Source organism: Pseudonaja textilis, chromosome 2 (assembly GCF_049901715.1).
Source record: "Pseudonaja textilis isolate UNSWEBS1 chromosome 2, rPseTex1.2, whole genome shotgun sequence".
Lineage (NCBI taxonomy): Eukaryota > Metazoa > Chordata > Lepidosauria > Squamata > Elapidae > Pseudonaja > Pseudonaja textilis.
In genome coordinates, this window is record NC_141991.1 from 198,678,562 (window position 1) to 198,692,346 (window position 13,785).

The window sequence follows — 13,785 nt, forward strand, 5'->3', positions numbered from 1 at the left end:
GGCTTCCTTGAGCCAATCTGAGGCGCAGAAGGTGGGATTTCCTCGCCGTGCAAGCGGCCTTTTAACCCCTTGAGCTCTTCGGAGGCTAGGCGGGAGTGGAAGGCTCACTAAAAGGCGGGAAAACCATCCTTTGGACGTAGAATGTCAGCCTGAAATCCTAGGCTGACAATTGCTAAAGATAGGTGTTATATTTAAGGGGGAATTATTGAGACAGACCAGCAGATTCAGGGTAACCTTTTTATTTAAAAGCTAACGGGTAAATATCAAACCACGCGCTAACACAGCGGTTGACAGGCGACAGCTGATCGCGTCTGACAGCGCTCTATATAGCGCGCTGTCAGATACTGTAGCCAATCAGCTGTCGCGCTGCCTCCCGCTCATTTTTCGGACCAGACAGAAGACTTCAAATCATAACACTAGACGCTTAAATCAATCTTGAGTAACGAAGCTCGTGGCTGCAATACAGAACGTCATTTTTGCTCTTTTGCTTTCTTTTCCATTCCCCACCCCCACCCTGCTGTTGAAATGCCATGATTGTGAACAGATTAGGTTTTAAATTAGTTCCCTTTGTATCAGACAGACAAACAAACTTGAAATCATTTGTTTATTTATCAAATTTAGACATCCAAGTGACCCTGGGTGACTGTCAATGAATAGATCATGTCTTTTAGCACAGAAAGTATGGATCTGACTGACAATCTAACCCTAGAACTAATCAGACACATCCAAGATGAGCATCAGCAATCAGTTTGGGCAAAGACAGAAAGCAACAAGGATACTGTAATTTTAGCACCTTAAGGAGGTAACGAATATAATGTAAAACTAAAGGAAGCATGGACGGATGCTGCAAAGAAGTGCCCACTGCCTGCAATACACCATATGTAGCCGGCCTTCTAGAAATATTTAGACCAGATGGGCAAGTGTACTTTTGTAAAGATGATGTCTGATGTATCCTCGAGTTTCAGTTTATAGTGCTTTGTAAGTGATGATCGGCACTTGGATCTTGAAGTCTTGTTAACCAATGCAACGCTGTAAAAAAATGCTGTTTTTTTCTACAATGGTGGGGTGGGGTAGCCTAGCCGTAGTTTAGCTCACTGTATTTCAAACTTGGCAACTTTAAAATGGGTGGACTTGAACTCCTAATATGCTGCTGGGAAATTCCCGTGAAGCCACCAAAGCTTCTGAAAATCACACGAGAACAGGGTATGTTTCATGTGGTTTGCAGAGACTGAGTTGAGGCCATTCTCTGAAGTTGCTTCAGGAACAAAGAAAGGTCTTTGTGTGTCTTGAAACAGTCTCTATTAAGCTACCGGAGCCTGTTAACAGAAGGAGAACAGTGCTGAAGGTGAGTAGCGCACAGTAGATTCTGGCCAGTGCTGTGCCATAGAGGCAAATGTAGCATTCCCAAGGCTCGCACACCTTGGTGAACAGTGCAAGGCAGCCTTGTTGAGTGGTAGCAGTGGGAATAGGGCTGAAGTCAGGCCTGGCCTCAATGTTATTGCTGAGTACCTCTGGTCAAAGTGGCCTAGATGACAGGGAAACACAAAACTGTTTCTTTTGCTTGAGTGTGTGTATGTTGACACTCCAACAAAGAGGCCACTACTCTGCACTGACAATTTCAATATGTTAATAATATATCCTTTGTGGCAACTTCTCCTCGCTTCAAGGTATCTTCTATGTATATTCAATGCTCCGAGAAGCCTTAATGTATGAAGATATAGCAAATCATTAATTTGCCAGTCAAGTATTGGTTGTGATTCCATCAGAATTATAAATAGGTTTTTAAACAATTCATTGCATAACCCAGGCTGAAAGATGTAAAATTGATTTTACTGGTGTAGGGAATGAATGGTTCCTCAACATCATAACAGTGAGAAAATAAACTATTAATTTCAGTGCAGCGGTATGTACAACCTTTTAATTCCATTTTTGTAATATTTTTCCTGATGTACTTTGCAAGGAAGGTTTTTTTTTCCTCCTGTCAAATTAGTATTAAATGTTCTCTACTTAATGAAGCAGTGAGAAGTCCATCAGCTGCACTGCAGGATTTAATTTCCTTTGTGACAAAACAATAGGGATTTATGTTGCTTTTCAATATCTATTTAATATTATAAGTGGAATGGAGCAGAAACTAATAGACATTTTTACAGCAGGCAACAAATTGGTCACATTGGCTTTCTAGATAGAGTGTTATTTTAGTTTAGTGCATTTTGCCTTGACAAAACCCCTCGTTTAAAACTGTGGCTGGCTCCAATTGGCTCATTCCCATTTTTTTCAAATTCCATTGGATATAATAATATAACAATAATAATATGCTTAAAGAGAATTTTTATAAGTTGATGTATTGTTGATAATTAACACCAGATAAGTTATCTGAGATGTATAAAACTATGTCAAATATATGTTAGAGGTATAAAAAGAAAGAAGGGACCTTTTATACCATTTATAGTGGACATATGATAAAGCACAAAAAAATTTGGACTGGGATTCATCTTAATACAGAAAATCCTGAAAATGGAGATAAATGTGGAACCAAAACTTTTCCTCTTGGGTCTAATGGAAAAAAAATTAGAGAAAAAAATTGGAAGATTGCTGTATGCGCAAAAATGGAAGGACACTTCAATTCCTACTATAGAAGAATGGTTGCAATGGAGTTCAGCTGATGGAGTTGGCTGAAATGGCAAAATTGACTACTCTGCTCAAAGAAAAGAACATAAGTACTTTTGTTTCCACATGGAAACCACTTCTGAACTTCATGCTTGATGTGGAAAATAATGAAACTTTGATTCGGGGTTTTTGCAGATTAGACTGATAGACTTTTGTAGAAATGACTGATTCATACTATTATAGTAAAACAAAAAGTTGTGACTTGTTGTTATTGCCTTATTACACTGTAACAGACAGTTAGAAGTCAATGCTTCTTTTTCTTTCCTTACCCTTCCTCACTTTTCTTTGCCTTTCCCCTTTCCTCTTCCTGTCCTCGTATTTGTTTTTGTATTTTTCATTTTATAATACTTTATAACCCAATAAAAATGTATTTAAAAAAATTCAAATACTGGATAAGAATTCCCTTGTGACAGGAAAAGAAATACTTTTGATAAATCAATGAATCTAGTACTTAAAAAAGGATAGTGTGCTTTGTTCCATCTTCATATTAAGAAGTAACCTAAATTCTTAGTCGTTTCAGATTGATTGTATCTTTGGCCAAATTATAGAATATGAGACACCTTAAATTAGAAAAAGATTAAGAATATAAGTAAAAGAAATAAAACAAGTAAAAGCTTAAAACAAAATACAACTCCTTAACTACCACCACACTTACCAACAAACATAGCTTAATATTTATTTGCTTCCTATTGTCTCCTAAGAAAAATAATTCAGTTCTTAATCTTAGTTTGTGATATCAATATTGGCAACTTTCTTGCAGAGAAAATGTGCCCTTACATATATATAAACGATTTTCCTAATTTGGCAACAAAAGGCCCCCCAAAGTAGACCAGAAGACAAAAAATTAGTTAATTACAGTATACTCTACTTTTGATGCACCAATTGAGGGTTTATTGTTTACAAATGTCATGTTAAACACAGGACTTAATTATGGCCATTTATATCATCTGTGTGATAATGTCATACAAATGATACAATTGCCCCATTTGTGTGGTTGGTATAATTATATTACAGATTGATATGAATTACCTCAGATGTGAAACTGCTGCTCAGAAGGTGTCAAAGTCTATAAAATTAAGATTCCCTTACAATATTCTTTTTTTCTTGCTATTGCTGTAAATATGAGCATTTTTCTTCATTATCAGTGTTCACAATACTGCATCAGCTTTTCACCTTTCACATTTTATAAACAGAGTGTACATGGACTTCCCCAGAGCTTCTGTGGATTGGACTCAACTGTCAAAATTTGGAATGGGGAAAGTACTTCAACGCCACTTGTGCCACAGTTCCTGGCGCACACACCCTATTCCACTAAAGTCTATTTAGACCAGGACTTAATTATTTGCATTATTCTTATTACTTATGCTAGTCACTAAAAGGAATTAACGTAAGGCATGAATGCGATAGTTCATTATAATCAACCTGTTTCAGATTCTCCTCTGAGGTATCACTTATATTGCAGCTAAGTGCACACCTCCTTATATAATTAGGGCACTATAGTTTCTCAATGAGGGACACTCAAAGTGGCGACTTATGTCAAAGCATGTAGCTACATGTTTAGTTTAACCTTAAACAAATGTTCCCTGGCTAAAAAAAATGATTAAAAAAAAATTAAAGGAAATAAGAATCATAGGTAGGATTAACAGAGACCCGAGTAATATTGAATAGTGTAAAAGATATGAAATATAAATGGGAAAAGTGGTTTCCAAATTAATGCTGAAATTTGAACAATCCAAATGTAGGAAGCTGCATCATGAGGAGAAAAATTTCAGTTACAGAACACCGTAAGTCTAATGTTCCTGTTTACTTTGCTTCTACCAGATCATTCCCATGACTACTTCCATACTACTTGTTGATAATCTAATTTGTTGTGTCGATTCTCATTTTGTATTACTGTGGAGGTTTTTTTCAGTATGTCAATTTGTAGAATGCTTACTGAAGTTGCCAGAGGTGATGGGGCAGGAAGCCAAGAGAACACCAAGATAGGTTGCCGTGGCCATTCTGTTGAGGACTCAGCTCTCTTATATTGAAGGCATAAATGTTTACACCTAATACACATTTTATGCACTGCGCTTTGACAGATGTAGGATAAAATTAACGTAAATGAAATTGTGATGGATTATCATTGGATATATGTTTTAATGTAGGGATGGGAAAATTAAAGCCCTTTTTGCAGCCTTTGGTGGACTGAAAACTGACAGGATAATTGCTTCTCATTTTGAAATATGGAACACATGAAAAAACTATAATTGTACATATGTATTTCATATTTAAAAAGCAAACAAAGCCTTCGAAGTTACCCCAAATCCTGTTCTACTCACACATCAGATGTGAACCTTAGCCTCTTCAAAATCTTAGGTTCAGTCCTTGGTCCTGAAAGGTTGCCCATCCTACCACAAGACTATTGCTTGTTATAACCGACTAACACTGCTAATCCATTAGATCTGGTTCTTGAGAATTCAATGAAGGACTCCCTTTATTGTCTAGGCAGCAAAGCAGTCTCAGTCCACAATTTGTCAGAATTATAGATCTGTGGCTGCACACCAAAGATCTGTTGCAACTCTGAGATCCCACCATAAACATTTCACGTTAAACAATTAAGGTCATTACTGTCATTAAAAAGGTTGTCCAAAATATTGTTTCAGTTAGTCTGTATGAATCAAAGAAGATACAAGCCACCATTTTTAATAAATGTTCCACAAGCAAAATACGTAAACAATAAGTTATAATATTTTTATTCTTGTTAGAATTTCTATCAGTGTTTGAACATTAATGTTTAGAGTTTGTACAAATTTTCATTTATGATTTAAAATTGAGAACCACACTAGATCACAAAATGGTAACCCTAAACAGTTCAGAATGACATGCAATATTCCACTCTCTCCTTAATACTGTTGACCTTGATTTTGTTTGCAAATGGGATAGATGAAAAATGTGCATTGTATTTTATGTCTCAGCATTGTTCCAAAACATAATGGTATCATTGTCACATATAAACTCTTTTAAAAATATAATTCTGTCAAAAGAATTGAGGACTACTATGTACACTACAAAAATAAATTTTCATATAAATAAATTATATGGCATACTTTTATCTTTGTAACTGAAAATACAAACCCATTCCTGCTAAAAACAGGCAATGAGAACCAGTCTGAATATTTTTTCCTTTCGACTTCTCACTATAAAAAAACCTACTGAATGAGTTCTTAATGTAAATGTTATATATATCTTCCTATTTAACATTAGTAAGCATTCTATACAAATAAAAATTTCAATTAAAAAGTAAAAACATAGCTGTAATAGTGTTTCCAATAGAAATAAAATCCCTGCATTTTGTTTATTAACTGGCATGACAAATACTGTAAGAAAACATTCTTATGATACAAAAATATAAATATCAACCATTTATCATTTAAAAACATAGAAGAGCTGATCACTGAAATCTTTTGCCAATGTGACAAGAGAATATGGTCTATATTATGCACCAAGGAGTAGGCAGTCCCATAAAATAAAAAGGTGTGTCTCTGACACACAAACACACATACAGAGGAAAGTTAAGGTGAAAACTACTGAAAACTATATTCTTGTACTTGCTCACTTTCTCCCTTTCTTAAAAAATAATAGGAAGCAAGTAAGCAACTGTCATAACTTTTGAGTCACCAGTACAAGATAGAGAATATAGCTTACAATTGGTACCAACTTTGAAAGATTGTTTCATTCTTTCTCTTTATAATCTGATTTTACCAAGATTTGAGTATTTAGATGCTTCTGTGGCAAAATAGGCCTAGTGATATTTCCTGCCTTTCGTACCACTGAGACAATGAGATACCCGGTTGTTCTTCAGAAAATTCAGATTAGACTGATATCCACAACCACTTTGCGTCAATGTATTACTAATGTTGGAGCTGAAAGGGGTACATTAGTTAATGTATTACAATGACAGATATATAGCAGGGAGGAATGAGAAGCTGTGAGCAAAAGACAAGTATTACTCTATTCAAACAGTGACTAAATAAGGAGATTGATTACTGAAATAATCATATCAGGCTCATGCAATACAGGCTACCAAGGTTTGTACAACACTGCTTCCTACTAAAGTTAAATCAAGCTGAATTTAGGTGTTACATTGCTTGATGCAAAATCACTTAAATATTTGAGCGTTTTTTAGACATAGCTTCTCTTGGCTAATTAGATAAAAGTAATTGCTCCAGAACCTCTTAACAAATACTGATGAGTGCTGATGGATAAGCACAAGTCTCAAATTTAACAGGCATTGTGTAAAAGCATTAGCTTTCATTCACTGAGGTGTGTTCAGAAGAGTATTTGCTGAGCTATGTGCCAGCAAGAAACTGCTTTCAAATGCTATCAGAGTGTATTTTATCACTGTGCATATAATCCTACTTTTAACTCAAATTATATGTAGGAGATCAATTTGCATGTTGTCTCTCATGCTTCTTAGAGTTTTGTTGAAAAGGAGAATTCTCTTGGTGGATATGATGATGTTGTAAGGGCAGCTCATGCAACATGTGGAAGAAACGCAGGAATATCTCTCTTTTCATGAGATCAGGACACAGCAGAGAAAATTGACCTCATATTTTTCAGCCTCTATTACTATTTTAAACTAAAATGCTAAATGTTAACAAAGATGGTAGGGAAGCCATGCTGACTCTGCGCTTTTCATATAGTTACATATAGTTACACAAAAATGTTTTTTCTTTGAAATGTAGAAATGATGTTTAGAATTGAAAATGCAAAGAACATTTAATTAAAGGATAAAACTTTTACATTTTTGATGAAAACCTTCAACTTCATGTAGTTTTATATGGAATACAGGGCACGTATCGATAATTTGTGTAGCTTACGTCTTCTGGCTTTGCCTTTCTTACTTGATTGCTTCAAGTAATTCGTTCCTATTTTACTATATTTTCTTTTATACATTTGTTACTCTTTTACTTTGAGAAATGAAAGCCATAAAAATAGTATTAAATGAACCATCTTACTTCTTGCTGGGCTTTGCCTAATATGGTAAGTTTTTAATTATTACAAATTTGAAAAATACTGATGCTTATTTAAACATCTAAATTATTAATACTTAAGATGTATTAAGCTAGTGTTTCTCAACCTGGTATCTTCCTGATTAAAGGGCCTATAGTACAACACACCAGGGTTGCCAGCTTGAAGACAACATTAAAAGGGATGTGTTTTCAGATCTGATAACCTAATGAAAATGTTGTTTGGCTAACTTGAAAGTTTCATAAAATGTTGGGACAAAAAAGATGAACTACATCAATTGTATTGCATATTGCAGCCATGACCGTCTATGATCATGACAATCAAGTGCAGTTCTAAAATACACCAAACTTTTTACTATTTAGCTTCCAGCATCTCTTCCTGATTCTGTTTTGAATATGTGGGATGATGCAGTGAGGACAAGAGGCTATTTTGTTCTCACTGGAGATATAGCCACGGTGCTGTCAGCAGAGGCAGTTTCTGTAGTTTGTTCATGGCCAAGTACAATACACCAGAAGCCTAGAACCTACAAATGCTGGCTCCCAATCATTCCACTCCTTTTTTTTTAATGGTGGTATTAACAATTGTTAAGCTCCATCTCAATCATCATCATCATCATCATCATTATAATATTATTATTACTATTATTGGTGGTTTGTCACAGAGCCAGCTGTTTAGACTGGATGTGGAATTTTATTAATTAATTATTGACTGATTGCAATCTTACAAACATTTGCTCACCCATGAAAATTTGCATTAATGCTGATTGAACTGAAAAGTACAAATCTGTAGCTTTAGCCAACATTGGTAGGTTATTAAAGGCAAAAGGTATACAACAGGTAATGTTCTGGCCAAAACTCTTACATGTGAGCCATTAATAAGAGATGAGAATTATAGGTACATCACATACTTTCAGTGCTACATTCATTTCAGCAGGGCATATGTTAGATGTTCACAATAATCTGTTCTCCACAAAACAGTTACAGTACACAAACCACACAGCTATGCCTACTTCAGTCATCAGCGTTAAATACACTGCTCTTCATATCTGCTCATTAAGGAAAAAACAAAAGAAAAATTATCACGCATAGCGTGTTTGAAAGTTAACCGAAATATTTCATACTACCACAGGGCTGTGATATGAAAATTTTTAAAATAGTTTAACATTCTCTCTCTCTCTCTCACACACAAATATATATATTTATGAACCTTTACACAAAAATATCCTAATACATTAGCAATATTTGCATAGAATTATACATGTAAATCATACAATATTTAAGCAGCAGCAACATATGCTGAAATTTATGACTAGTTTAAGCTTAATTGTGGCATAGAAATCAACGTACAGTAAGTACAGAGCACAAACAACAGTCCCCACTCTGTTAAACAGGAGTTTAACACAACTCCAGATTATACTACATTATAGCGATTCTCTCGTATGTTACAGATGTGTACATCTTTTAAATATTTATAGAAATAATTCACAAAAATTTACAAAAGATTACAGTAAAGGGGAATATTTGTCCTGGTGCAGCATTGTCCTTTCCCCCCCATAACTTGAAGTAGTTTCTCTTCAAGCGTTTCTGGAAAAACGAGGTCTCCCATCTTTGGCCTCTTCTTTGCTTCAGTTATTTCCCTGTACAAATAAAGACAAAAAAAGGAGTCCCCCCTGTTCACTTAAAGTTCAGCAAAGATAAATAAATCATCTCAGCCGAAGCCATTCAGCAAGGCTGCAATTAAAAATCACAAGATGTGTGTGTTTGTGTGTGTGTGTGTGTGTGTAAAACACTCAAGCTATATATATGATCTGGACTTTTTCTGAGTGCTTTAATGTGGACGTAGTAAATTCTAAGAAAAACAATTTAACCACCTCTGTTGTTTAGTTGTTCCCTTATTAAGATATTGTAATTTCCCCTCATATTGTACTGTCATCTTATATTCCATAACTTCCTTCATTGGCTCCAATGAGCACAGGCTGTGCCTATACATAATGCTGAGCCAGGGCTATGTGTCTATGGCTTCACTCACAGATTTCCTCTTACCCCTCCTGTGCTTCAGAGTAGCATTAAAGGGGAAATAGAAAATAATGACTTGTTTTTCTTCTTTTCAATTAATTTATCAACATATTCAAACTGAGTTAGCTAAATCAATCACCAGTAAGAGCAAGAAGCTTTTTCCTTCTTAGCCCACAACCATCCTGGCTGCCATCAAAAGTGATCCCAGAAAACAGATATTGTCTCTTACATTTGAGTCTAGACTCAAGCCCCTTTTTATTTATTAAATTCATATAATTGCCCATCTCATTTGTATGTTTTAGAAATTCCTCAATACAATAAGAAATTGCTTAAAGCTACAGCAGGCTATAGCAATAGTACTTAGACTTATTTATATACCTTTTCATATTCCCCTCAATAATCTGGCTCCTCATTTTACCAACCTTGGAAGGCTGGAAGGCTGAGTCACCCTTGAACCTGTGAGGATCAAACTCCTGACAGTGAGCTGAATTAGCCTGAAATACTGCATTCTAACCACTGGGCAATCATGGCTCAATGCTAAGAGGTGGGTAAGAAATGCGCTGAAAGCAATTATGCATGCTCTGGCAGATGGTGTGAGTAATGCTACCCACTGGAGATGGAAAGCTTTACCTTAATCTGAGCCCTTGCCATGAGTCCTTTCTTCACATTCAACATCTTGCAGTTCTATGATTTCTATTTTAGAGTTCCTCCTCTCACACCGGACATTAAATGGCACATGAGGATCCTCAAATTGTTCATGCTCAGCTTCATGGTGTCTCTCATAGGCTGGACAGCTCCCTCCATGAGGATTGTGGCTATGCCCAGCAGGATGTACAGCTACAGTAACTGAAGCTGAGGCAGTCACAGTAGTGATAGGCTGGCAGCATGATGGCACAGAAGAGCCTGTGGCAGTGAAGGCTGGATTTCTGATGTTCTGAGAATGAGTTCTCTGACCAGAGCAATCCCTGTTATTAGAACAGGAATGCCCTTTAGTAAAAGTTTCAAAGGCATCTCTACGTGGCCGGTAAGGGGGTGGTTGAAGTCCTTCCCTTAGTTCTCTTTTCAATTTCTTGCTTTTATGCCATGTTTGTTGGGTTCCGGGGTCTTGATTAGATTGTAGCTTTGGGCTTGATGGATAATAGCTTGCTTCTGGTTGGATCACCTGAAAAAAAAAAGGGCAGGGAAACCTTTGAGCCATACTGTGGAACCAAATGTTATTATCTGGTTTATAAAACAGTTTTTTGTTGCATTAATTAAATTTACTTTGCCACAGCTAAGTTACTTGGAAGCCTCCATTTATTGTTGCTCTATAGCCCTTTTATTTCATAAAGAGCAACAAAGCTTCATAGCAGCAAAACAAAAGATCATGCCTCCATCCACAAAATCACTTTCCACAACGTCACTCAGGTGTGTTCTCATTAATCCATTTAAGTAGTTTCTCCTTTTGCAAAAAAGTGGAATGGAAACATTTTCTCGTGTGGCTCTATAAGCAAACACTCTTGGTTTTTGGCAAGAGATAGAGTTCAAGTAGAAAATACTAATGAGATGGCACATTTAACTAATCAAACTTCAAAATATGTACAGTATAGCATCTTTTTAAATCAAATACTTTTGATCCAGAAGTGTACCTCTGCTCAGGGGCATCCACAGGTGGGGTCAATAATACAAAAATACCTGGCACAACCAGACGCTCAAACTCCTGCCCCCTTTTAATGTATGTTGTTCTCATGTAACAGGACGAGCCTTCAATTGCCCAGTCACGCCTGCCATTTTGGTCCTGTTGATTTCCTCTTCACCACCATGGATGCCCCTGACTCTACTTGTTTTTTATGGCTCTAATTACCTATTCTTCATCTCAGAAGCAGCACTGGAAGCGAAGCAGAAGAAAAGAATCCCTTTTTATCTCCTACTTTAGCTTGTTCAAAAATAAATTTGAATTGGACATGGTTTGGAAAAAATACTTTGATAAATATTCATCACTTGTGTCAACTTCCAGCTAGAAGTTTTTCTTTTTGTTCCTGATTGCTTATATTCAAAGGCTACTTAATACTAATGAAAGAGAACCTGGAAAAACTCAATTTCTGACTTGGAAATTATCTCAACCAAACCACTTCTCTCCTCAAATCTCTGTCAGAAAAAAAAAGATACAAATTAAACCCACCTATATTCATTTAGCAGTGGACTGATTCTAACATTTCAGTGTTTTTTCATTACTGAAGTTGAATTTTGTAATAAGTAAAGTTTAAAAATACAATTAAAGGACAGGTGAAAGTAGACTTTGTATTATTACCCCTTTTTGTGTTCTTGAGATAAGATTATGAACACATGCCTTGCTCATTAATCATCTCCTTCACTTACAAACAATTACTGCAGGGGTGGGATTCAAATTTTTTAACAACCGGTTCTGTGGGTGTGGCTTAGGTGGTGGGCATGGCTTGGTGGTCATGTGACTGGGTGGACATGGCTTGGTGGTCATGTTATTGGCTGAGTGTGGCCAACTCAATATCACTCACATCGAGGCACGCATCTCCTCGCCTGGCCTCTCAAGACTATGGGGATGCTGCAACAGTCATAAGTGTGAAAAATGGTCATAAGTCACTTTTTTCAATGCCATTGTAACTTTGAATGGTCACTCCACACAAGCAAAGTGCCAGCAAAGATGGGGGAAAAAACTCCAGAGAAATTCCTGAGACAGGAAGTCTAGGCCTGCCAAGAATGTAATAAGGGTTAACGGAGAGGCAGTTTCTGTAAGCAACACCAGAATGTTTCCTTCCTGCCTTCCTTACAGGATTAGGCCAGTAATAACTTCTAACAACCGGTTCTCCGAACTGCTTAGAATGTTAAAAACCGGTTCTAGTGAATAGGTGCGAACTGGTAGAATCCCACCCCTGAATTACTGTTTTCCGTACACTTATAGTCACATGAAATTTCTAAACAGATATTACCTAACAATGTCCCTTGTTCAAAGAATTATAATTTAGCATTTTTAACTGTAGCCATTTTCCATTTTAATTTATTATAAATATTCTTTCCTGAAATGAACTGATTCCCTGCTTCAGGATTATTTTTAACAATAGGAATGTGGGATCACTGGTACTATAATTTAAATATCAAATGGGATTTCAGTTACTCACCGTGGATTTGGCAAACACTGGGTTTTCAGTTGCTTCAACAATTACTTGATGGGCTGGGCCTCCAGTTCTCTGTGGACCCTCATACTGATGTAGCTCCTCACTGATTCCTGATACTGTTGTCTGAGAACTGTATTCGGAATCAGATGTATCTGAGCCATTTTGACCATGAGTTGGTGGAACAGCAAACCTCACAATGCTTGGAGGAAGTTCAGAAGAAGGGGTAGGTAGTCTGCTCCTTCCATCAGCTGGAGAAACCTGAGAATAACATTTTTACAGCTCTTAATAAATCAATGAAAGTTTGGGGCATTTTCTCAAGATTAGAGAAATACCCACCATCAGTCTTTGAAAAATTACAGACAAATTGTTTCCATTTTTCACCTAACAAACCTTGATGAACAGTGCAGGAAGATAATATGTATTAAGATTTGATACACTGTTATTTAAACTGTGTTACTGCATGATACATGGGTTGCTGTTGTTATGAAGTAAAAGGGCTCCAATTATTTCATACCTCCAAGTATTGTTACCCCACCCAGTTCTCTGACAGTCTGTAGCATAATTCTTTTCACTGAAGCATCCTCCACTTTACCCATCTTACATTCACCTCCTGTTCAGGATACTGAAAAATCAACTGATCAATCTTCTAATATATTTTTAATACAGAACTTATTTTCTCCCTATATTTTTCCACATTCACTCATTCCTTTCCTTTTCTCCCATCATTCACTAATTTTTCACAGTAAATAAGAAAAAAAGATAAAAAATGAAAAACAAAAAAAAACCCCAAAGAAAAACAACAACTAATTTTTCACTGTCTCTGCTAGTTGGGAGGAACCTGAACCTGCTAGTTGGTAGGATACCAAAGATATGCCAGTTTGGAAGGTAAGCAGCAGTTTAGGTTCCTAATTTAATAGAGTAGTATAAGTATGCTTGGGGTAAAACTGGCTATTGATTGC

The 13,785-nt window shown here is 36.2% G+C and overlaps 1 protein-coding gene across 1 annotated transcript in view; it reads right to left on the reverse strand.

The window, feature by feature from the left end:
- Window positions 1-5,386: 5,386 nt before the first annotated feature.
- Window positions 5,387-13,785, reverse strand: part of PTCH1 (patched 1) — a 99,107-nt gene continuing 90,708 nt past the window's right edge. The window contains exons 22-24 of the mRNA XM_087926819.1: window positions 12,830-13,084; window positions 10,326-10,857; window positions 5,387-9,316 (exon numbers count right to left, since the gene is read on the reverse strand). Of these exons, the coding sequence (XP_087782945.1) occupies window positions 10,327-10,857; window positions 12,830-13,084 (786 nt within the window). The 3' untranslated portion in view covers window positions 5,387-9,316; window position 10,326. The remainder of the gene's footprint in view (window positions 9,317-10,325; window positions 10,858-12,829; window positions 13,085-13,785) is intronic.